The sequence below is a fragment of the Loxodonta africana genome, chromosome 7 (assembly GCF_030014295.1).
Source record: "Loxodonta africana isolate mLoxAfr1 chromosome 7, mLoxAfr1.hap2, whole genome shotgun sequence".
NCBI classification, from domain to species: Eukaryota; Metazoa; Chordata; class Mammalia; order Proboscidea; family Elephantidae; genus Loxodonta; species Loxodonta africana.
The window spans coordinates 25678784-25704457 of NC_087348.1; the positions used below are offsets into that span (position 1 = coordinate 25678784).

At 37.2% G+C, this 25674-nt stretch overlaps 2 protein-coding genes and 1 pseudogene across 2 annotated transcripts; all 3 read right to left on the reverse strand.

Annotated features, from left to right (window-relative positions):
* Positions 1-5675: 5675 nt before the first annotated feature.
* LOC135231866 (olfactory receptor 8U9) lies at positions 5676-6876 on the reverse strand. The gene has a single exon (XM_064289065.1). The coding sequence runs from the start codon at positions 6874-6876 to the stop codon at positions 5917-5919; it is 960 nt and encodes a 319-aa protein (XP_064145135.1). The 3' UTR covers positions 5676-5916.
* Positions 6877-11140: 4264 nt separating this feature from the next.
* On the reverse strand, positions 11141-12100 carry LOC135231868 (olfactory receptor 8U8-like). Its single transcript, XM_064289066.1, has one exon. The coding sequence runs from the start codon at positions 12098-12100 to the stop codon at positions 11141-11143; it is 960 nt and encodes a 319-aa protein (XP_064145136.1).
* Positions 12101-22794: 10694 nt separating this feature from the next.
* Positions 22795-25316, reverse strand: LOC100667938 (phospholipase A-2-activating protein-like; annotated as a pseudogene).
* Between the last annotated feature and the right edge of the window lie 358 nt (positions 25317-25674).

Consider the following 25674-nt stretch of genomic DNA (forward strand, 5'->3'; position numbering starts at 1 on the left):
CTACTCCATAGCAATGATTAATTTAAAAGAATCTTAATTTTCCTTTTCAATCTCTTGAAGAACTCTGTAGGCTTGACATTATTTTACATTTATATCAACAGTGTATATGGGTGCCTGTTTTCCGTCAGACAACTCAAAGTTTTATGTTTTAAAATCTGCATAAGAGAGAAATGGTATCTCTTAGTGTTTTAATTTTAAGCTCAAAGAGGTTTTCAGCTATATGCTATTCCCCTTTCCTTTTTCACATATGCCTGAATTTTTCGACATCTAAACTTATGCAAACAGAAGATTATGAAGCATGTATAGACTTTAAGGAAACCCTGGTGGCATAGTGGTTAAGAGCTACAGCTGCTAACCAAAAGGTTGACAGTTCAAATCCACCAGGTGTTCTTTAGACACTGGTAGTGCTGTGATTCAAAGCATCTCTGATAAGGGCAGAGCTCACCTTGTCTTTTGGTACCTTCAAGTGGATTCCTACTCATAGTGATCCTGTAGAACAGAGTAGAACTACCCAATAGGGTTTCCAAAGAGCAGTTGGTGAATGTGAACTGCTGACTTTTTGGTCAGCAGCTGAGCTCTTAACCACTATGCCACCAGAGTTCCCCGCTGACCTTAGCCTTGGTGAAAAATGACTACAACAGATACAGAGGCTCATTTTCTCTCATATGCCTGTAAAGTACTTGACTTCCAAATGTGAACCAACTAAATTGAATCTGAAAGAGCCAGATTCATTCTCTCGTGACTGATATTTAATTGAAGAAATGAATTAAGAACCACAGATGTATTTCAATACCTTGCCTGCAATCTTTATGGAAACAGATTGCCAGATCTTTCTCCCGGGGAGTTGCTGGGTGGGTTTGAACCACCAATCTTTTGGTTAGCAGCTGAGCAGAGACGTTTTATCAAATTCAGCAAATTAACATTGATTTGGTGTTATTAAATCCCTGGTGACACAGTGGTTAAGAGCTCGGCTGCTAACCAAAAGGTCAGCAGTTTGAATCAACCAGTCACTCCTGGGAAATCCTGTGGGGCAGTTCTGTTCTGTCCTGTAGGGTCTCTATGAGTTGGGCGTGACTTGATGGCAACGGGTTTAGTTTTGTTTTTATGATAATGGTGTTGTTATATAACATACAGACCTTATTCTAATCCAAAGGACATATTTGTATCATTTGTCAAAATTTGAGTCGCCTATTTAGTTTGTTTGAGTTTGGTTGTCCACCAGGGTTGATGCCACTGTCCCTCTTGGCTCCTCAGCACCTACAATTATATTCAGGTTCATCTGATGGGAAGATGGTGGATATTCTGTAAATACCTTCCAAGACTTAAAGCTACAGCTGCTTTAGTAATCAAGATGAACATTCCTTCTACCAGTGTAAGGTCAAGGAAGTAAAAGTACTCATGTCAATAGTCCTCCATAAAAATTAGAAAATGATGGATTTTGAATGGTCTATGAAACAAAATTTAACCTACTCTTTGCAGCTGAATTTATTTCATTCTCATGTTTTTCAGTATCATTAATAGTAATACTTTTCACAATCACAGAAAATAAAATCAGAAAATTAAAGTATTCTCTGTGTCCACATTAATGTTTTTAATATTATAAAATTAAAAAAAGTTATTAATGGTATCTTAATGCATCATTTTGATACAAAATTGATTCTACTACAGCCATTTTTTTAGTGTGGAAAATTTGTTTTTGCTTCCTCACTCAGAGGGCTTTCGGTTAGACTTGAACTGCCAACCTTTTGGTTAGCACCCATAGTACTTATCCACTACACCACCAGAGCTTCCAGTTAGCCCATAGGTTATTGATTTTATCACAGAACACAGCTTTTCCATAATTCTGCTCAGAGCATTTTTGACTTCCTGTTTTCTTAAGCTGTAGATTAAAGGATTTAGCATGGAAATTACCCAATATAGAAACAGAAGCTATTTTGTCAGTATGCAGAGAAAGAGGTGGAGACCTGGTGGCATAGTGGTTAAGAGCTTGGCTGCTAACCAAAAGGTCAGCAGTTCAAACCCATCAGCCACTCCTGGGAAACCATGTGGGGCAGTTCTACTCAGTCCTATAGAGTCACTATAAGTTGGAATCGACTCTACAGCACATAATGACAACAGCAATGCATATGAAGACAATTGTCCAGTAAAATATGGTGGTGGAAGTCAAGTGGGAGGCGCAAGCAGAAAATGTTTTTCATTTGCCTTCAGCAGAATTAATCCTCAGAATCACAAATAGAATGAATCTATAGGAGCTGAGGACAATGACGGGAGAGAAAAGAGTATGGAAACCAGCAAGTGTGAACAATAGCATTTCTTTGAGAAATTTATGACGAGTTAAGTGACAGTCCAGAACAATCAGGAGAATGTCATCAAAATAAAAGTGATTTATTATATTTGACTCACAAAAAGACAAATGGAATGAAAGAGTTGCCTGTAGGAGTTCCACAGAAAAGCCATATAAATATGTACTAACCACCATTGGAATACAGATGCTTTTATTCTTGACAATGGTATAAAGGGTTGCAAATACCTATGATTTAGGACCCTATGGGGAAGTTTTACTCTGTCTTATAGGATCGCTATGAGCTGCAATCAACTCGGTGGCAGTGGGTTTGTTTTTGGAAACCCTGGTGGCGCAGTGGTTAAGTGCTATGGCTGCTAACCAAAGGGTCAGCAGTTCAAATCCTCCAGGTGCTCCATGGAAACTCTATGGGGCAGTTCTACTCTGTCCTATAAGGTCACTACAAGTCGGAATCGACTCTAAGGCACTGGATTTGGTTTTTTGGTTTTATGATTTAGGAGGTGATATTGGAGCCATTATTCCTTTCCTAGAATGTGACCTACCTTGAAGCTGGCCTCACAAGGACACATGGGCCCTGAGGTATAAAGACAATAGCTAGGACAATCTTGGAAAACATCTTTTAGGGAAGATGTTCATATAAACAAATCATAAAACTGTCAAAAGACTGACACACTTTTCACTCTTATCTTTTTTATTAGCATTTAGTGAATAATAAGATTTGTTGGACCATTTGAGGATCTTCCTGTCATTAGTGAAAACTGTACCAGTGCTTATTAAGAAAGACAATTCAAAATGCAGACTCACAGAGATATAGTGGTTTCTAGCCAACCTGTAAATAAAAGGTGACGCTTTCAATGGCTTTGCCTATTTGTGATGTTAATATATACTGATAATTCTGTAAGGTTCTGTGGACTCGAGCAGGCATAGCTCTAGCAGCATGCTCGTCTATTTTCCCACTTTTGCTTATTCTGTAATAGTTTTTGGACTCAGGCAGACACGGCTTTGGCAGCATTCTTGTCTCCTTCCCACTTTGTCTTTTTGAATACATGCTGAATAAAACTTTACTTTTGCTTTACTAAACTTCGTGATGTTTTTACCCTACAACAGCTATATACCATTATATACCATTCACTTGCCATGACTGAGAGCATATACACCTCCCAAATCCAAACATGATAAAACAACACAACTGAGTGGCACAAGCAGCTAAGGATATTCTTTTAATTTCTTAGAAGAAGTTCACCAGCGTGTTTGGGGTAACAGAGGCGATACAGCAAAAATCAACAAAAGCTAGATGGCTGAGGAATGAACCCATAGGTGTGTGAAGCTTAGGACTGATCTGAATTAGCATAACGATCCCAAGAATACCCATGACACTGATTAAGTAGATCACTGGAAAGATCCAGAAAAGAAAGGCCCAAAGCTCTGGATTGTCTGGGAGTCCCAAGAGGGTGAGCTCAGTCACTGCTGAATGACTGCCTTTGGCCATGGAATGCGTTAAAGTATAACATTTTCTCCAGCACATCCTTATTAAGTGATCTTAGCTTCTTGGATTATGAAGTCGACTCATCCTTATGTTGTGATGACCGTACTGGAGAGCTTTTCCTTACTGATCCTAAGGTTATTCTCAGCTTTCAGTTCTACCTGCTTTTGGCCTGAAGGGATTTGCTCCAGATAGAAATTCCAGATGCTCAGTAGTCTATTGTTAAAGGAGACAGGTGATAGCTGAATTAAAAAGGGTTAGCGGGATAAGTACTGCAATGAAAAAAGAATGGACGTATAGGATTAGAGGGAAAAGAATTGACATACTTCAGGGCAATATGTTACGGTGAAATATGTCATGGCAAAACAGAGATATCTCGACTCAACTCAAAGTCAAGGCAATCACGACTCTGACTAAACATTTCTCTCAGTGTGTTAGCCAATGCAATGAAAGAAGTCACAGAATCATTATTTATAAGTATATAATATTGTACCTGAACCAACAGGAATTAACATTTTTGAGAATTTTGGATCATACAAGCCCCATACCCCTAAAACACCACAAAAGGTATTAGTATAATCATAAAAAATGGACACTGTGCAGAAGACACCCGAAGAATAACCCAAGAGAGGATTTTTAAAAATATTTTTATTTGTACATAATCGCCTCCAATGGCCACTACATATAACAGGGAAGGAAAACAAATTATATAAAGACATGCACGAGTCACAAACTCAAAACCTCTTTCTGCCTAATTAAAAATTATAAAATTATCATTCCATTCTCTCTCTCAGTGCACACACACACACACATGCATATACATATGTATGCATATACATACATGTGTTTATGTATATATATGGACCTGTTAAAGCAAAGGTTAAAGAGCTTGGCTGCTAACTGAAAGGCCAGCCATTCAAATCTACCAGCTGCTACTTGGAAACCCTATGGGGCAGTTCTTCTCTGTCCTTTAGGGTCACCGTGAGTCTGAATCGACTCTAGGGCAATGGTTTTGGATTTTTTGGGAGGGATTTACCGTGAACAGTTACATATTTTTATGTTTTTTCAGTCCTCAAGACTCTAAACCTAGTAATGTTAGCCCCATTTAACTCATAAATTGGTATTCAGTGAGAGCACACTCATAGTAAACTGAAAAGTCTGGAATTAAACTATATTCTTGTGACAACAAGATGTATATATGCCCTTCTCACTAGCCTACATTGCCTACTGGGTTCATTGTATCATATACTATCCTTTAATAAATAGTGATTGACTTAACCAAGCTTTGTCCAAAATAACTGCATACAATCCTTGCTATTGAAAAAATGGCCTATGATGTTTTAATTACTGTGTGTATTTACTTAGAATTTATTGTGCACCTGGTTTCCTTTCCCTGATTTATATTTTGTTTTTAGATAATTTGGAAATATATATATATATATAATGAGATACCATAGGCATAGGAAAAGTAGTTCACTTAAGAAGTTAGTTGGTAGAGACCAAACAAGACTTCTACATCAGTAGAAGTTAAATCTGTGACAGAGATAGAATCAAAGTGTAGTACTGTTAACTGAATAATAACTCTTTAATAAAGGCAATTTGTTAAAAGTATAAATATGAGCCAGTATGATATGGTTGTACATTTTCCAAGAACTTTGTAAAACAGGAAAACATTACTTGGGCTCTATGTCTTTGCTTCTCACTTGGAGTATATTTTCAGATCAGCCTTACAATCCTTAACTGGGCTTTAAGGGACCTGAACTATTTTCCATGCTCTGTCTGTGCTTAGTTGTGTACCTGGATAATTGATGATTTTTTATACATTGTGCATTTCAGAAATGATAAAATTGTTAATTCTTGTGAACCAGATAATTAATTACCTTTCAATATATTTTCCATTTGAGGAATGAAAGAATGGCTGTAAATTCTTATGGTTACTTGTACATTTAAAATCTCATTCTAAGTGGAAGTCTCTAGAAAATAATTTCATGTGGAGGTAATTAATATGTATTGATCACTTACTAAAAAATAATTTGATCACTTACTAAAAAACACGCATTCTACTAGTTTTCTAATAGGAAAGAAAAAAAAAATCAGGCCATGAAGAAAAGTCTATTTTTATTTATTCAAGTCACTTTTTTAATTTCATGGACAGAAAGGCCTGGTTTTTATTGATGACAGTTTTCTTCAGAGCATACTTCACCTCTTTGTTCCGGAGGCTATAGATCAAGGGGTTCAACATGGGAATGATCACTGTGTAGAAGACGGAGGCCATCTTGTCTGTGTCAAGAGAATGGTTTGAGCTGGGCTGTAAATACATAAAGATCAGGGTTCCGTAGAAAATAGTGACGGCCAGCATATGGGAACCACATGTAGAGAAGGCCTTGTGCCTTCCTTCGGAGGAACGCATCTTCAGAATGGTAGTAATGATGTACATGTAGGAGACAAAGACAGTCAGAAGAGAGGAAATGAACATGATACCCGCACAGGCAAAGATCCACAGCTGTTTGGAGTGAGTGTCTGAGCAAGTCAGCCTGAGGAGAGGCATGTCATCACAATAGAAATGATTGATTATGTTAGAATGGCAATAGGAGAGACGGAAGGTGAGGATGGTATGAAACAGTGCAACCAAGAAGCTATAGCTATAGGGGGCAGCTACAAGCTGAAGGCAGATTCTTGGGGACATTACAACCATATACAGTAGTGGGCTACAAATGGCCACATATCGATCATAGGCCATGGAGGCCAGTAGCAAGCACTCAGCTGTCATGAAAGCCAGAAAGCAACCTAATTGAGCAGCACATGCATTGAAGGAGATGACATTTTGTTGGTACAAGAAATTTCCAAGCATTTTGGGTGTGATGACAGAAGAGTAACAGAAATCGACAAAAGCCAGGTGGCTAAGAAAGAAGTACATTGGTGTGTTGAATCTTGCATCTGTTCTAATGACAAGAATTAAAGCCAGGTTGCCTACTACTGTGAAAAGGTAGATGGATAAAAATACCACAAAGAGGAGCATCTTCAACTCCTGGTGATCTGTGAGGCCCGCAAGAATAAACTCTGACACCTGGGTACAATTTATCTGAGCCATGTGCCTCTTCAGGGCATCTGGATGAGGAAGAAGAGAGATTAGTCCAAGTTGCCATTTGTATAAATGATCTTTTTATGTAATATCTTGAATGGAGTTTTTATTGTCAATATGAAAGTGGCAATATTAAAAATATTAGCAATAGTCTGGGATGACACAGAAAGTAAAAAGAGATATTCGTAGGAAAGGCATATTTCTCTCCACACAAATTCATTGTATATGCAAAGTTAAAAACTCTGTAACATGAACTTGGCTCATGAATGTAGACAAAATGTGTCATATACATCCGACAGAACACTACTCAGCCATAAAGGAAAATGAAGCCCTGATGCATGCTAAAACATGGATCAACCTTGAAAACGCTATGCCGAGTGAAGTAAGACAATCACAAAAGGACGAGTTCAGCATGATCCCACTTATATGAAATACCCAGGATAGGTATATGTATGGAGAACAGAGCTTAATCATGGTTACCAAGGACTGAAGGGACGGGCAGAGGGGAAATCATTATTTGGGAAGCATTGAGTTTCGGTTTATGACGATGGGATCTCTGGTAACAGATGTTGATGAGGGCTGCACAATGTGATTAATGTACTTGGCACCGCTGGATTGCACACACGAAAAATGTTGAATTGGCAAACGTGTGTTATTTGTATTTTTACAACAATTAAAAAAATACACAAAACTATGGAAGAGGAGTCAGTCCATACTGGCTCTGTCTCTATTCAATGATCTTGTACATTATATTATTTAAAATTGAAACTTAATTTTTCTAAAATTTAAACTACTGTTTTTGTTGTAGAAATGTTAATATTAATAACATAAAGGATGATCAGTCTCTGTGGTGGCCTTGCCCTGACAGACCTGTCTTCAGCCCTGTGCAAATACAAACTCCACACACAATACAGACAGTGATAGAATCCTGTTCTTCTATTCTAGTTCCGTCATTTACCACAGAAAACCCATCATAGCTTGCCACACGATCTTCATAGTTATCTTAATAATGCAAATACTACACAGTATCATGCTCATAGGAGTTTATTTTCTTCATTTTTCCCCTTATGATAAATATAGTCTCATTATGTCCATTTTACAGATAAGATAAGAAGCCTCAGACAGGTTAAATACCTAAAACAACTTCAGACAGCTAGTATGTAGTACACCTGGAATTCAAACCCATGTGTTTTCTGACCCAGAAGTTCGTGTTCACAGATACATTTGCAATATACCCAATTAATTCTATTGTAGTATGGTTCAAGTGTTTCCAAGTGATTCTTGATACAGTGCTTCTCAGCTTTCTTTGTATCTAAAGCATGGATTGACATGATCAAATGAAATAAATACAAGCAGGTTTTTCAAATATTTTGCTTAACTAAAATAAAAGTGGTATGTGCTTTCTGACAGATTTATATCAATTTGTATGGCTCCAGCAACTTTTTCATTATTTATTTAAAAGCATATAAATTTGAATTATTTAAAATTATTTTTTGTTTTCCTACTGTATTATTTTAAGTGGCATATCTTCATATATTTTACCTACTGTTTTAAACTGTTGTTCATAATTGAAATATGAATGTCAATATAAAGGTTGGTTTAGGACAAGATAACATACAAAAACAGAGATTTTTGCTGCTAAAACACAAAATGTCATACTTCTCTCTCTATCTTTTATTTTACATACGAAAAATGAAAAACAATTTTGAGAAAAACATATATATTATTTTGTACATTCTGGAAATTAAACTTGGAATACATTTTATAAAAATAAAATGTGAACTCATATTTCCTGACTTTCTTTTTAAAATTAACTAGTGGCTTTTGAGGTTGGCAGTTGGAATCCACCAGGTGCTCCTTGGAAACTCTATCGAGCAATTCTACTCTGTCCTCTAGGGTCACTATGAGTCGGAATCGACTCAACAGCACTGGGTTTTTTTATGGCTTTTGCATATTGCAACTCTGGCTCAAGTAATCTCAGACAGGTCTCGGGTTATGGATTATTTGCTTTGCTTGAATTTAATATGTTTCTTGAGAAGCTACTTTGTGGTAAGCAGTTACTTTCAAAGCTTGCTACTCACTTTAAATTTATCCTAAATACATGTGTTAAACTTCATCCTGGAATTCCGATACACTGATGGATTTTTAATGTCTAATGATAGCTACATTTGGCATGGAGGAAAATATAGATCTAGGAAATCTTAACTCTCATGTGCTTTAATTTGCATTTGAAGAAATGAATGTCCTTTTAAGGAAAAAAGAGAATAAGAAGAAAAACAAGAGAGAGAGAGAAAATTAAGCACTTTTCGGCAGGACCCCTGAAACCAGCAACCTTCTCTAGATTAGTGGCTTTCAGAATTTCTTGGCCATGACCCACTGTAAGAAATGTATCTTATAAGATGACATAAAACACATATACATATTCAGAGTGACACCATCATATCTGGGTATATAAATATACATACCCAGAATTATTACTAGGGTACACTGACGTTTTATGTTTTTACCTTATTAAAAACACTGATTGTATCTTACCCCATTATTACAAATGCTTATCTTCACCCCAATTTTGGCATAGCCTTCTGACATGCCTAGCTGGAGGGTGCTCCTATTTCTTCTCCGAGTGAGTTTGCGTGGCAACACACCTCAGTTTTGTCAGCAGCTTTGTCCCAAAGGGTTTTAAGAACATGATGCAAGTAAGATCATCAGAAAAATTACATCCCACACTCCACTGGGAGCCCAAGGTAGGTTGGAGATTAATTCATGTCTTCCTCTGGTTTTGAAGAAGCATAGATCTATAGCTCTGCCTTTAGTATGACATTATTGCCTTAATGATCCCTCATTTTTGAAATGCTAATTATTTCTTTATTGTTTTAATTTATCATATTATTGTTGCTGTTGTTTAATGATGGGGTTTGAAAGTGTCTTTGAAAGAAAGATAAGAAGAATTACCTTCCGAAAAATATTTACCCCTTACTTTTCAAAGGACTGAATATCCATATCCCCAAGGATCTATTCCTGATATTGTAAGGCATAACACTCCATCTTTGGCTTACCCTTTGAAACGGTCATGAAGCATCGGTTTCCTCATTTAGGTTGTTACTGTCTGTTATTATTTAAGTTCCTTGATGAACTCATTGGAAGAGCACCCCTCCCGGGTGTTTTCTTACCTTTGGCCATAGCAAGTGTATACAGGAAGAACAAGGCTTCAATCCTTAATAAGAAATAATATGTCTCAGAGGAAACTGGAAATAATCCTCTATACTGCAAAAAGCTTTGCGGGGGGGAGGGGGGAGCAATCAGGATGGCAATTTTTCTGTTTCCAACTGTGGTGTTTGTTCTTGTTTTTCCAATAATTTAGGAAGACAAGTATTTAACTGAGGATGGACAACATGTTAAGGACAAAATATAAATCAGGGTTTCCAAGTAAGATATAGTGATTATGAATTCATGCACAACTGACAAAAACATCTTGAAATATATGAAATAAAAAGTGACATATAAGAACAGTGAAAGATGTAATTCAACATTGTTAACTGGGTATTTTAATATAGCACTCTTAATAAGAGATAGAACTAGTAAACAAAATCAGTGAGGATATAGAAGACTTGCTTGAATGACACTATCACTGGGTTCACCCTAAAAAAATATATAGAACTCTCCCCCCAACAGCACTTGTTAAGGAAATAATTATTTAGGGCAGAAGTTCCCAACCTTTGCTCTATTGTCGTTTTGGACTAGGTCATTATTTGTGTGAGGGCTTTCCTGTACATTGTAGGATATGTAGTAACATCCCATGCCTCAACCCTCTAGATAACAATAGCATCAAACTATTGTACAATCAAGCTTGTTTCAAGACATTGCCAAATATTCCCTGGGGGAAATGTCACTCTGAATTGAAATCATTGGTTTATACTTGTGTCTTGGATTTTAATGTTGAATATATTATTGCAGCACTCTTAGAATTCTGAACTGGATGTTGAAGTTGTCTGCATGTTTATCTGGGCCAGCACCTCCATCAGAGAAGACCAGTAAATTATTTTTTTACATATTTTTACTTTTGAGAAATGATAAATTTGATGTTAATTCTTATACCTTCTACATAGGAAATATAACTCTAAGTCAAACTCACAAGGAAAGTAGAGAATGATATCATTATGCAGTGAACAGATCTTTATTGATCAACAAGACCAAAGCAATCTACTAGTTTTCTTAATGGTGGGGAAAAAAAAAAAAAAAAGCAAGTAATGAAGGAAAGCCCACTTTTATTAAGTTATTTTCTTAATCTCGTGAATACAAGTGCCTGGTTTCTATTAATGATGACATTCTTTAGGGCATCTTTCACATCCTTGTTTCGGAGGCTGTAGATCAAGGGGTTCAACATTGGAATGATTACTGTATAGAAGACAGAGGCCATCTTGTCTGTATCAAGAGAATGTTTTGAGCTTGGTTGTAGGTACATAAAGATCAGAGTCCCATAGAATATGGTTACTGCCAACATGTGGGAACTGCATGTGGAGAAGGCTTTGTGCCTGCCCTCAGCTGAACGCATCTTCAGGATGGCAGAAATGATGAACATGTAGGAGACACAAATGATCAATACAGAGAAAATTAATGTGATACCAGCACAGACGAAAATCCATAGTTGTTTGGTGTGAGAATCTGAGCAAGTCAGCCTGAGGAGAGGCATGTCATCACAGTAGAAATGATTGATAATATTGGAGTGGCAATAGGAGAGACGAAAGGTGAGGATGGTATGACACAGGGCCATCAGGAAGCTATAGCTATAGGGGACAGCTACCAGCTGAAGGCAGGTTCCTGGGGACATTGTGATCATATACAGGAGAGGGTTACAAATGGCCACGTGTCGATCATAGGCCATGGAGGCCAGTAGCAAGCATTCTGATACCATGAGTGTAAGGAAGCAGCCTAACTGAGCAGCACATGCATTGAAGGAGATGACATTTTGTTGGTACAAGAAATTTCCAAGCATTATGGGTGTGATGACAGAAGTGTAACAGAAATCGACAAAAGCCAGATGGCTAAGAAAGAAGTACATTGGTGTGTTGAGTCTTGCATCTGCTCTAATGACTAGGATCAATCCCAGGTTGCCTACTACTGTGAAAAGGTAGATGGATAAGAATACCATAAAGAGGAGCATCTTCAACTCCTGGTGATCTGTGAGACCCACAAGAATAAATTCTGTCACCTGGGTGCAATTCTTCTGAGCCATGTGTCTCTCCAGGGCATCTGGATGAGGAATAAGAGAAAAAAAAAAATCTGTTTTACCATTTCTATAAACGGTGTTTTTGTACCTTAATATTTTTTACAGAGTTTGCTGCTTATATAGGGATTATCATACTAGGAGTCTGGTCTAAAATACAGGCGGGTTTCAAATATATGTCTTTCTGACTAAGGGTCCAAATACATCACCATTATGCTCTCAGTATACCCTATTTATTTTGTTGTTGGACACACAGATTATTTCCAGGTTTTGCTTGATACAATGCCGAGAATAAATCCTAAAATAATTTTTAAGTGTATTACAATTTAACATAAAATTTGTATCTGCTTTCTCAGAGCTTTGAATCAACCTGCCACTTTTAACTTTTCTTGCATTTACTAAAGAAATATATATTTGAATTATATTTTGTGTACTGATTTTCATTTTCTTACTGTATTTTAAATTGGATGTCTTTCTTTGTTTTCTAATTCTTTTTAATTGATTTTCATAATTGAATTATTGATTATCCAAGTAAAATTTATTTTAGGAAAGTGTAACTAATATAGAACTAGAGTTTTTGCTATTAACACACAAATGTCAAATGCCATATCTTTACCTCTCCTTCCTCCTTCTCCAGTTCTGGTTTTTTCTTCTCTCTCTCTCAACATTACACATGAAAAATGAGAACAAATATTTGTTAGTGAAACTTAAATAAATTTCTTTATATAATTTGGAAATTACACTAACAATACCTATTATGCAAGTGAAATAAGATTGTGTATTTCCTCACATTTATTTAGATTTTAAGGAGCCCTGGAGACACAGTGGAGCCCTGGTGGAACAGTGGTTAAGAACTTGGCTTCTAACCAAAAGGTGGGCAGTCTGAATCCACAAGCAGCTCCTTGGAAACCCTATGGAGCAGTTCTACTCTGTCTATAGGGTCGCTATGAGTGGTGACTGGATGGCAACAAGTTTTTGGCTTGGTCGCACAATAGTTAAGCACTTAGCTGCTAACCAAAAGGTCAGCAGTTCGAACCCTGCAGCTACTCTGCGGGAGAAAGATGTGGCAGTCTGCTTAGGTAAAGATTACAGCCTTAGAATCCCTATGGGGCAGTTCAACTCTGTCTTGTCGTGCCATCATGAGTTGGAATTGACTTGATAGCAAAGGGGTTGGTTTTTGGTTTTAGTCAGTATTTACTATTAGCTCTTATGTACTTACAATTCTGGTTCAATTTAACAAGGAAATTACATACCAGGGATTTTTTTTTCATTCAATATGTTTATTGAACAACTACTATGTGGTAAATTATAACTTTCAAATAATACTAATTCACCTTAATTGTATCCTAAATACATTGTTGTATTCCCTCCCGAAACCCTAATACAGATGGGTATCTAATGTGTAACGATAACAACATGCAAATTGAGGAAAATAAGGACAGAGGAGGCCATGAATCCCAACTGTCTAAATTGCATGTGAAACAAATGAAAATCAACTTTCAGGAAAAAGAGAAGAATAAGGAAATAGAAAAATAAAGATAAAAAAATTGTTTATAGGGCTACTCAGACCAACACTCTTCTTTAGACTACTTGCTTTCAGACTCAAAATTATTTGGCCAAAAACCACAGGAAAAAAAAAATACTACTTGTTATGATACGAAACTAATAAACATATCCAAAACAATATTGTCAATACCTGGCATGTACTCATCTTGCATGTTCTGTAGTGTTCTACTGTAATCTGTTTTATCCTATTTAATCCAAATAATGCTGGTCAGGATCATATACATTGAATTTATGATCTACTCATAGTTACAGAACAGTTTAAAAACTCCAGGCTAGACCACCATAAGACATCACCATTTTTACTAGCATAAATGCATAAGACACTTACCTATAAATAGCTTCTAGGATCATCACCCACTCTGATTTATGACCAGGACTGTGCATGTTCTACCCTTACAATTTCTCTTGGTATACTTAACTGCTACCTCCTTAGGCTGTTCTTGTAGTTTATTCAGTTAATAGTGTATTTCGAGACCTAGTAATTTCCAAGCACTACTCAGAAGCTGAAGATAGAGCAGTGAAAGAACAAACAATAGACCAGACTGCAATGGAAGAAAGTTTTTCCAACTTTATCTATTTTTCTTGTCTCTTCCTTTTAATTATTTTTCTCCACTTCTAAAACACAAATGTCTTTAAAATTTTGTACACACAAACTACTTTATGGTATATTGAAAGTATGAATTACATTTAAAAAGCGTATGTGACTTTTCACAATCTAGTCCCTGAATATATTTTATAATCTCAATTCCAGTCCAGTCTCTCCAAACCCCAGTGGACATCTACTGGTTCAGTTAATACGACTGGACTCTATCCATTAATTGCAACACATCCTTTGATGTTTATCAATTTTTGCCTGTGTCAGTCCTAGTTGTATTCTCATCAACAAAATTGGACAATTGAAGGGAAAACTCCAATTTATCCTACTGAAAAATCACCTCTTCTATAAAGAACTGTTTGTTTTTTTCCCGTGTAGAGACATCTTTCATGTTTGTGCTCTAGAACCACTTTAGACATACTTAGTTTACACTTCTTCTTACATTTATAGTGATATACGTTTCCATACCTCTTCTGCTGACAGACTACAGACATTTTATGGTTCAGAACCATGCTTTTTTAAATTCATTTCTTAATGTATTCTCTTCAGATGGTAGTTAATGGGGAATTAAAGATGAATTTTTGTAATAATGCTTTAATATTTATTCCCCTTATTCTTAAAGCATATGCTTTGTTTCAGAAATATCACTAGTAATATATTTATGACCACAGTGTAATGTACCTTCTACTAGTACTGGGTAAAATCTCTAGCTATTGTAAAGGTAGAATGGAGAGTTTTGACCTAGATAGTAATCTGGTCATCAAGAGCCTAATTTTTCCAAACCTCCTCATAGATTATAAACTGAGATTTTTATTTCCTTCAATCTAATAAGAACTATTTCCATATCATAACACATAAATATACACAAAACTGAAATTAGATGAAATATCATTGCTTATCTTTATTTAAGAAAATATACTCTGTTTTAATTTCACTCTATGATATTGCACTACTTCATTTTTAACTTGCTTATCTTGAGCTTATAGCTTTTTTTTTTTTTTTCTTTTTCAACCCACCAATGACTCAAAGTCTGCCATTTTGAAATATAGCCTTTTAACCTACCTGGGTAGAGAACACTTCTATTTCTCCTTAAAATGGGTCTGGGTGGCAACAGACTGCACGGTTTTGTCAGTGTTTCAGTCCCAAAAGGTTTATCCTGAGAGCATGATGCAAGTAAAATTATCAGAAAAATTACAATCCACGCTCCACTGGGATTCCAAGGAAGGCTGTAGATTTGAAGATGTGATTCTGTTTTTGAAGAACTTCTGATGGACAGTTTTACCCAAATTTTATCTTTTTTCTACCTTTAGTATGATAATATTGCCCTAAGGTTCCCCTAACTCTTCAGATGTTATTATTAGTTTGCTTTAAAAATACATTTGTAGTTATTGAATATCAGTGTTAGGTTTTGAATTTGGCTTTGAAAAGCAGGTAGGAACTATCTTGTGGAATAGATTGTCGATTGAGTGTGTGGAGAAACAAAGGTGCACTTAACTTTTTTATATACTGGCTATGAATTTAAAATCTCCCCTTTATATTTCTGTTAAATAATTTCTAACCATAACACTAACCTGGAATATAATTCTGAGGAGTACAGAATCTTACATTTCTGCTTTCTTGGTGTATAAATGTGACACTTCCACTGAAACAGGAAAAAGTAGCCAATGCCTAGAGGTCACAGGCTGGTTCTATTTTGTGAATGGTAATCAGGATGGGAATTACATATATGTGAACTATAAGTTTCTGATATTATATAATTATTCTATGCATATACAGTGACTTTTTTTTTTTGGACTGGCAAATGCATTTGGTCCATTTGGTCAAATGCCCTCTCTCTACTTATGCTGTGTTGTAAAATGCCATGACTTGTAGTCTAGAACTGATATACTAAATCAATAACTCCAGTAGGATACTTAAGAGAGGGAAAAAAAACAAGCAAGAAAGCCAACTTAGGGGCATGGGTACTGTTCCTGAACTGGCCGTTTGATCCTATGTGCAATTAAGAACCAAAGAATTTAAATTTAAGTATTCTAGAAATTATATTTGATTTACCAATTCTTGTTTCTTAAAATATAGTAGCAGGTTAAGCAATTAAATAAAGATATAATAGTGATAGAAGACTTTCTGTAGGAAGGCACAGAAAGCCAACACCACCGTCTTTTAGACAGGACTTCAGAAACTTCATACAGTGAATCTTGCATATATTTCACCTGTAACTTTGTTTAATGCAAGTTCACGGGCTTCTTGTTCAGATTTGTAACAACCACTGTAAGTGTCTATATGCAATTTATGACTACGGCTGCCCTGCTATACCAGTCTCCTAGCTCTCATATCTCCTCACACACAAGAGTTATAGTGCATAATGGCATGAACAATCATGCAATAAAGATCATGCCCAATGAACAGAGCTTGGCTGCTCATATAAACAAATTTAATGTAGTAAATTAAGGAGTTTTCCTCTTGGAATATCAGATTAGACTAATATATCAATGTTTTAACATTTGTTAACAAGTGGATTCACACTAAAATATACTATATAATTATATTCTTTCTTGTTTTTAGTGGGTCTATGAGTTTCTACATAAGAAGCCCTGGTGGCTCAATGGTTAAGCACTTGACTGCTAACTGAAAGGTCTGCAGTTCAAATCCACCAGCCACCCCCTGAGAGAAAAGACCTGGCAATCTCCTTCTGTAAAGATTACTGTTGAAGAAACCTCATGGAACAGTTCTACTCTGCCATATACCACTGCTAGGAGTTGGAAATGACTCAATGACATGCAAAAAAAAAACAACAACATGGGTTTCCATACTTAATTATGCTTTTCTGAATTTCTGAGAAATAAGATTTCAAAGGTCTATGTGACCTCTCTGTTTCCTAAAGCATCTACTATAGTTGCCCATTCTGTAACTAGGGCTATTCATCTGGAATTTTATCCTAAAATAAAGGAAACAAGTTATGAAGCCAAGTATCAACTAAAAGCTTTGTCACAATGCTAACTTAACTAGTCAAAGAAAGCTTTTCTCTAGGATGCCTCATATTTCTTTTCCCTAAGTTGAGGGGTTTAGAAGATAGTCCTTTGGATGCCTGGTCAATTCGTAGAAAGCTGTTTGACTAGTCAAGGGCTTCTTTTGTTAGTTTCTTCTGTTCTTACTGATATCGGTCTACTAGTTGAAGACATTTCAGTGGAAGCGGTATTAAGGAAGGATTTTACTGATTTCACGCTCTTCTTACTTGGTGCAGAAAACAACATTGCTGATCAATATGTTGTTCTCCGTTAGAAATATGTCAACATATTGATGGTAATCAATGGCCAGGGGAACTAACATAAAGTTCTGATGACTTGCCTAGGCTTATTCAACTGGCTGTTGTGTGCTATCAAGTTGATTCCAACTCATAGTGACCCTATTAGTTGTGGATTAGGACTCTAGAATGATAGTTGTTTTATCATTTAAAAGTGTTCTTTTTTCCCACTGCAATTCTCTGCCTGGATTATTACCCTCTAGCCACATTGGCATTCTGGCATTTTCTAGAACATGACAATTGTGTTGTAACCTCAATGTCTGTGCGTCTACTATTTCCTCTTCCTGGAACACTTCTCCACCGTAGTCACAAGGGCTTCTCACCATCTAATAGTATTGTTATATGCTTGTTTATTTATTACGAATCTTTCCATTAGAATAGAAGTTCTATAACAGGAGAAAAATTTGTTGGATTCATCATTGTATTCTTAGGACCTAGAACACTATCTTGCACAAATTAAATACACATTACAATTTTTTGAAAAGACGTGATATATAAATTTATCTGTAGACTCTGGTCATTTTGTTGAACTGGATACTCCCCTGTGTTTTGCAATTTTGTTGGATTAAGAAATAATAAAGCTTAATCAACGGTCAGTGTTGTCTAGTAGATTTGATATTTTATATTGATATTGTAAATATCATTCGTTGTGATTTTAAGAATTACTTTGTATAGATGAAGCTCGATGTTTAATTTTACCATCCAAAACCATACCACATTATTATCGTTATTAAGATTTTTATTGCAGTGGTAATGACAATCATTTAATAAGTTTATCAAATATACAAGCAGTATGCTAATCGTTTTACATAAATTATCAATCTTTATTTTCTATTAATAATGTTTGTGTGTTGTTAGATATTGTTGAGTTGATTCCAACTCATAGCAACCTCGAGACACTGAGTAAAACCGCCCCATAAGGTTTTCTAGGCTGTAATCTTTATGGAATAAGATTGCCAGGTCTTTCTCCTGCAGAGACTCTGGGTGAGTTGAATTGCCAACTTTTCAGTTAGCAGCCTAGCACCTAACCGTTGCACCACCAAGTCTTTCTAACTTTTATGTAGTTATAATTATTACCTCTGTTTTAAAGGTAAAGTCTTCAAAATATGAAGTATTCTTTTCATCAAAATGCTAAAATTGTCAAAAGTCTTGTAACAGTATGGTATATGAGTGAAAGTAATATAGATTTGGGTTTTTTAAAAAATAGATTTAACTTCTGTAACAATCAAACAAAAAGTAAGCAAACAGAGATACTTATTGTTATATTTGTGGCAAGGTATTCTTTGCATGCCATCTCCTCTGAGAAGATTCCACAGGGACGCTATTAATAATATCACATTCCCTCCTGAATTTGACATGGGATTGTTAGGTGAGAACTTTGGGACTAAGCCTATCCAAACAAGGTAAATACGTTATTCAGTTTAAAGATTTCTTCATACTTAAAAACTAATTTATAATAATGGTAATAGATATGGAATCCCTGATATCCCAACTCTGCCAGTGAATTCAATGTCATCTCAATAACTTAAGAAATCTCCCACACATAATAACTGTCACAATCTAATTTTCCCCTAGGAAAATTATTAAAGATAAAATGTACTCTCTTTAAATTATTAGAATAATCATTTATCCAACAAACATAGGCTGTCTAGATCTCAAATTTTGCCATATGTCAGCATTTCCTTTGTGAGTGTCGCATTTAGGATTGACTGGCAACGCTGCTCATGCCCTGACGCACCTTGCATTCTCATGAGTGACACTGTAGTCGGTAAAATTGCCCCAGTTTGAAATGTTAGTAGGTCTTATTTTTTTCTTTTTAAGGATGGGGGAGGCTCAGTCATATGTCAATGACAGTATTGGTAAGAAAGAGTACATTGGCAAAGCAGAATTTCTGGATGCTCCTTAGGAAGTTAAAGTCAGAGAATTACTAAACTAGGTGGTATTATAGAATATTTTGGGTTTCACAGTCCCAAGATGATATTTTGAGCTGTATTTGAATTATGTGGAGGTTACTATAGACTGGCAATTCTCAAACTATTTGCCATCAAGTTGACCAGATCAGTAATTAGATTGTAGGGACGAGAGCTGGGCTTTTCACTGTCAGAAAAAGATGTTGAAGATAAGCAACGGAGAAAACTAGAATAAACACTGTGATGCTGGGTTAAAGTTGGAGATAACGATATGCACTCAAATTCATGACATAGAAAAATAGATACAGAAATACAGAATTGTGTATTTAAATATCTTAGTATACATACAATAATTCTTGGTTATGTTGGCTGAAAGGAGTTAGAAATGTTGGCATTTCAATATCAATAAACACATCTAACATCCAGATTTTAGTTTCTAAATACTATTTTTCAATAAAAGGAGCCAAGGCTTTTTGAAGAATTAAGTGGTTAAGCACTCAACTACTAGCTGAAAGGCTGGTGGTTCAGACCCACCCAGAGGTGCCCTGGAAGATAGTCCTGGAGCTCTGCTTCTGAAAGGGCACAGGCTTGAAAACCCTGTGACAGCAGCTCTACTCCACACACGAGGGGTAGACATGAGTCAGAGCTGACTTGGAAACTAACACCAACAACACGTGGGCATGGCAGAGGAACCAACCCGAAAAGATTTGCAGGGTCATCTACCTGGCCTCACGCTGTGGTATATCATGAGAACTGCCCGAATTCTCCATTATTTGCAAAAAGAAGAAGAAGAAGAGTAACTTTGTGCCCTCCCATTCTACTTTTTGGAGACATTTCATTGAAATAGTCAAAGTCAGACACATTTGGTCAATGAGTCGGAAAAGTTTTTCTCATGAATGAATTTATACTCAGGAAGGACACAACCCATTTGCAGAAGAACCGTTAATGAAGTTTGAGCATAAATCCTACCAATATATATTTTTTCTATTTTAATATTTGTTTGAAATTCACAAATTATTAGTTTGATTAGATAGCTTTCTAAATGTTCCGCATTTTCACTTTTTGTATATATATTTTTAATAGCATGCTTTTAAAGATTTTTTCCTGTTAAACAAATGCTTTTATACTCACCTTCTGTCTTGGTTGTTGTGACATCAGACTTTGTGCTGATATTGTTTTCTCCTTTATACTGTTGAGTACCCATAGATGGAATACACTTCCTGAGGTATTTCCATTGAGCAAGAGTTTGACCCCGCATTTGCATTTTGGATTTGAGATCCGAAAGGAATCTATTCTCTTGAAAAGAATAGCTGCAGCACAATGAATGTGTCAGGCTGACAAGACAAGCAATTATGAATTCAATAACATTAATATTAAGTTTTTGATGAATAGAACTTACATGCTACAGGAGAAAACAGAGAACCACTAAAATGGAGCAGGACCAGGCAGTGTTTCCTTCTGTTGTGCATGGGGTCACTATGAGTCGGAACCGACCAGACAGCGCCTAACGACTACAAACAGAAGATACTATACATCTAACATAAATCAGGAAATACATATCCTTTTTGTGGTATATAGTGTCACCACCTTTTTAAAATCCAAAACAGGGGTGTAAGGGCTCTAAACTTCTGAACTTTTTTTTTTTTTTTTTTATGCCGAGGTCTGCCAGTTCCTAGTTATGTAATTATCAGGCCATTTGAGAGATGAGGGAATTGCTGTAATTCTTTCTTTTTTTTCTTTTTTAGTGTGCTTTACCTGAAAGTTTGCAAACCGAGTCAGTCTCTCATATAAAAATTTACATACACCTTGCGATATACTCCCAGTTGCTCTCCCTCTAAAGAAACAGCACACTCCTTCCCTCCACTCTCTGTTTTTGTGTCCATTTGGCCAGCTTCTCACCCCCTCTGCCCTCTCATCTCTTCTCCAGACAGGAGCTGCCCACATGGTCTCATGCATCTACTTGATCCAAGATGCTCATTCTTCACCAGTATCATTTTCTATCCCATAAAAAAAAAAAAAAAAAAAAATTTCCAGTCTAATTCCTATCTGAAGTGTTGGCTTTGGGAATGGTTCCTGTCTTGGACTAACTGAAGGTCTGGGGACCATGACCTCTGGGGCCCCTCTAGTCTCAGTCAGACCATTAAGTCTGGTCTTTTTACAAGAATTTGGGGTCTGCATCCCACTGCTCTCCTGCTCCCTCAGGGCTTCTCTATTGTGTTCCCAGTCAGGGCAGTCATTGGTTATAGCCGTGAACCATCTAGTTCTGGTCTCAGGCTGATGTAGTTCTCTGGTTTATGTGGCACTTTCTGTCTCTTGGGCTCACAATTACTTTGTGCCTTTGGTGTTATTCATTCTCCTTTGCTCCAGATGGGTTGAGACTAGCTGATGCATCTAATATGGCCACTTGCTAGCATTTAAGAACTCAGACACCACCCTCCAAAGTGGGTTGCAGAATGTTTTCTTAATAGATTTTATTATGCCAGTTGACTTATATGTACCCTGAAACCATGGTCCCTAAACCCCCTCCCTCCCCTGCTAAGCTGGCCTCTGAAGCATTCACTTTATTCAGGAAACTTCTTTACTTTTGGTTTAGTTCAGGTGTGCTGACCTCTCCTATATTGTGTGTTATCTTTCCCTTCACCTAAAATAGTTCTTATCTACTGTCTAATTAGTGAAAACTCCTCTCCCTTCCTCCCTCCCCACTGTCGTAACCCTCAAAGAATATTTTCTTCTCTGTTTAAACTATTTTTTGACTTCTTATAATAGTGGTCTCATACAATATTTGTCCTTTGCAACTGACTAATTTCACTCAGCATAATGCCTTTCAGATTCTTCCATGTTATGAAATGTTTCACGAATTCATCTTTGTTCTTTATCGATGCACAGTATTCCATTGTGTGAATATACCATCATTTATTTATCCATTCATCCATTGATGGGCACCTTGGTTGCTTCCATCCTTTTGCTATTGTAAACAATGCTGCGATGAACATGAGTGTGCCTATATCTATTTGTGTAAAGGCTCTTATTTCTCTAGGATGTATTCCAAGGAGAGGGATTGCTGGGTCATATGGTACTTCTATTTCTAGCTTTTTAAGGAAGGGCCAAATTAATTTCCAAAGTGGTTGTGTACCATTTTATATTTTCACCAGCAGTGTATAAATGTTCCAGTCTCTCCACAACTTCTTCAACGTTTATTATTTTGTGTTTTTTGGATTAATGCCAGCCTTGTTGGAGTGAGATGGAATCTCATTGTAGTTTTGATTTGCATTTCTCTAATGGCTAAAGATTGTGAGCATTTCCTCATGTATCTGTTAGCTACCCGAATGTCTTCTTTTTTTTATCAGTGCAAAAATTTTTTATTTTTCCTTTGTCACCCCTCCCCCCTTTACAATATCTGAAATGTTACTTCATCCACAGTATTTTGTTTTACCATCTGTTATCAGTCATGTAAAATCTGAGAGAAAAAAGTAATTAACTTAAAATCTCAGCCCCCTGCCCACTGCTACAGCAAATTTAGTATAAGTCTACAGCATTCACTTACTTTAGCTGGTTCTGATACTGAGGTATATTTTCTTATTTGAGCATCAACGCCTAAAGACTTGGCTAATTGTACAGCATTTGAATCATCACTGATAAGTGTCCCAAGAGGCACAAGAAGTCTAAATGTGGCTTCTAGGTCTTGTACAACTTCCAAGACCGTGCTAATTACTGACAAGCATTGAGCTTTCCCTTCAATGTTATGGTCTTTATGTAAGCAAACAGAGTAGTTCAGGGTCAGTGTGGCCAGAGCAATGTGAATGTTCTTATTGCTCCCTGATTTCAGTTCTATTGCCTGGGACATTAGTGATTCCCTCTGCAACATCATCAGCTTTTGTCCTGCCTGGCCAATGAAACAATTGCAAAAAGTCCTGAGGGCAAGCAGCTGGTTTGCTGGCTTTCCTTTAGGGTTCAGAAGATTGAGAAGATGACTGATGAACAGGGCTCCTTCCTTTTCATTGCAGAAGTTCTCATTCACGCTGGGATGTTTATTGGACAACCGAAGAATATCAAGGGCAGGAAAGACAATATCTTCAGGCCAGTTAGTAGCTTTCCACAAAATCTGAAGTTGCTGGGCTGCGGGTTTCTCTGAAGAATTATTACATATTAGAGACATTCAAGAAGTATCAAGTCATCCTCAGTTAACTTCTTCTCTTCAGGTGCAGTTCCATTAAGTTCCTTCAGTTTACCTAATATTTGTGTAGGGTTAGCTTGGTCAAAAGTCACAGCCTCTTTTTTGGGGAAGTAAATATTCACTATTTTAGACGTAGCTGATCAGTACGCACTATTCCTTGTAAATGGATAAACTCCAGCCACAGGAGTTCCCATACTTGTAAAACCTGGTACATTACGACCAGCACCTGTGAAAGGTTCTGCTGCAGGCAGAGCATTACAAGGCCCCAATGAAGAGCCCGGAACATACCGACCACCACCTGTGAACGGATCTGAAAAACTGGTGTTTCCAAGGCCTAACACTTGACCTTTTGTGTTATCAATAATAAACTTAGCCACTTGTATCCAAAAACATGGGATTCAAATCATTCTTCTGCAAGAAGTTGTATGCAGCTAACCAGGAATCATCACTGGTATTATATGGCAACTTATATGATGGTCCACCTTCATTGACATCAATTGAGAAAACATAATCAAATTCTTTCCCTTCATATAAAACTTTTCCAGATGTTTGCTGATTAGCACCAGATGAGCCAACAACATCACCAATTTTCATCCACCTTCCTTCACTAACACTCCACTGATAGGCTTTGACTTTCTCTCCATCTCTGATTAGACAAGTCTGTCCATCTCTAGTACCAGGTTCATTCAGATGTTCCCTCCCAGGGAGCTGCTCAGCATTAATGTCCCCTAGGTCACCAGTTTTGGAATCAATGGTTGCCTGAGAGAGTTCTTTTTCAAAAGCCTTGATTTCCTCAGCACTTGCTGTCCGATCCTCTGATTCTGTAAAAACTCAAATGATACCATCACTCGCACCAACCACAATATCACCATTGTCTAGCACACAGCAGCACCATATAGACTGAGCCGGAAGCCGGATTGTTTGAGCACATTCCCCATGTTTCCAGATTCTTAGAGATCTGTCTTCTACTGTTGTCACAAAATCTTTACAATTGGGAAAGACAGATATGCTATAAATATAGTTGGTATGGCCATAATATACTTCAAGACACTTGCCAGTGATTTGCTACCTTCTAATACCAGCATCATTTGCACAGGAAAGAAATTCTGTTTCACTTAAAACTGCCAAACCTCTTACACAGTCTTCATGCCCCATAAAATTCCTCTCACGTCTTCCAGCCTTCCACAGTTTAATAGTCTTGTCTGCTGATCCAGTCAACATCAATCCCTGTGCAGGTACTATCTTTACTGCCCATACTGCAGCTGTACGACCCTGCAAGGTCATCATGCATTTGTCATTCAGCCAGACTTTAGCAGTGGTGTCCCATGACCCACTAAGTAATGTCCCAAATTTTCCAGAAGAAAGACTACAGTGTTTTTGTGACCTTTTAGTATATAAAGTGGTGCTGGACTGTCCAGTGAGAAAACGCAGATATTGTGGTCATTTCCTCCAGTGGCGATTAGTCCACGAGGGTAGATGTCACTTGATGGTATGATGCATACACAAGATACAAAATTGGATTGGCCACTTATACAGTGCATTTCTGTAAAGCCCCTGCGGTCTCGGGACACGGACACAAAAGTCCCCGGCGGATGGAGACAGCTCACTAGGCCCGGTAGGTCCAGCTCGTGGCCCGGGAGCGAGCAGCTCAGCCGGTACTTGGCGGCGCCGCTTGCCATGGCCCGCGTCAGTCCGGCGCCACGGACCCGGACACCGCGCGAGGTCTGTCCGCAGGGGACGCGAGGCGTTCGCCGGTCCGCGGTACTGACGGGATCTGCAGGTGAAGGGCGCCGGGAGATCGGAAGAACCCGAAACCGGTGCGGAAGGGTGGCCGGGAAGGGGCGCGCCAAGCGGGCCGTCTTCTTTAGTGACTGTCTGTTCGTATCTTTTCCCCATTTTTTATCTGGGTTATTTTGGCGAAGTCTTTGGATGAGCATAGGTGTTTGATTTTTAGAAGCTCCCAGTTATCTAGTTTCTCTTCTGCAGTGTTAGTAATGTTTTGTATAATGCTTATGCCATGTTTTAGGGCTCCTAGTA

What these genes read in the sequence shown, in the direction of transcription:
- LOC135231866 (XM_064289065.1), bottom strand. Translation starts at nt 6,876, where the DNA reads ATGGCTCAGATAAATTGTACCCAGGTGTCAGAGTTTATTCTTGCGGGC.
- LOC135231868 (XM_064289066.1), bottom strand. Translation starts at nt 12,100, where the DNA reads ATGGCTCAGAAGAATTGCACCCAGGTGACAGAATTTATTCTTGTGGGT.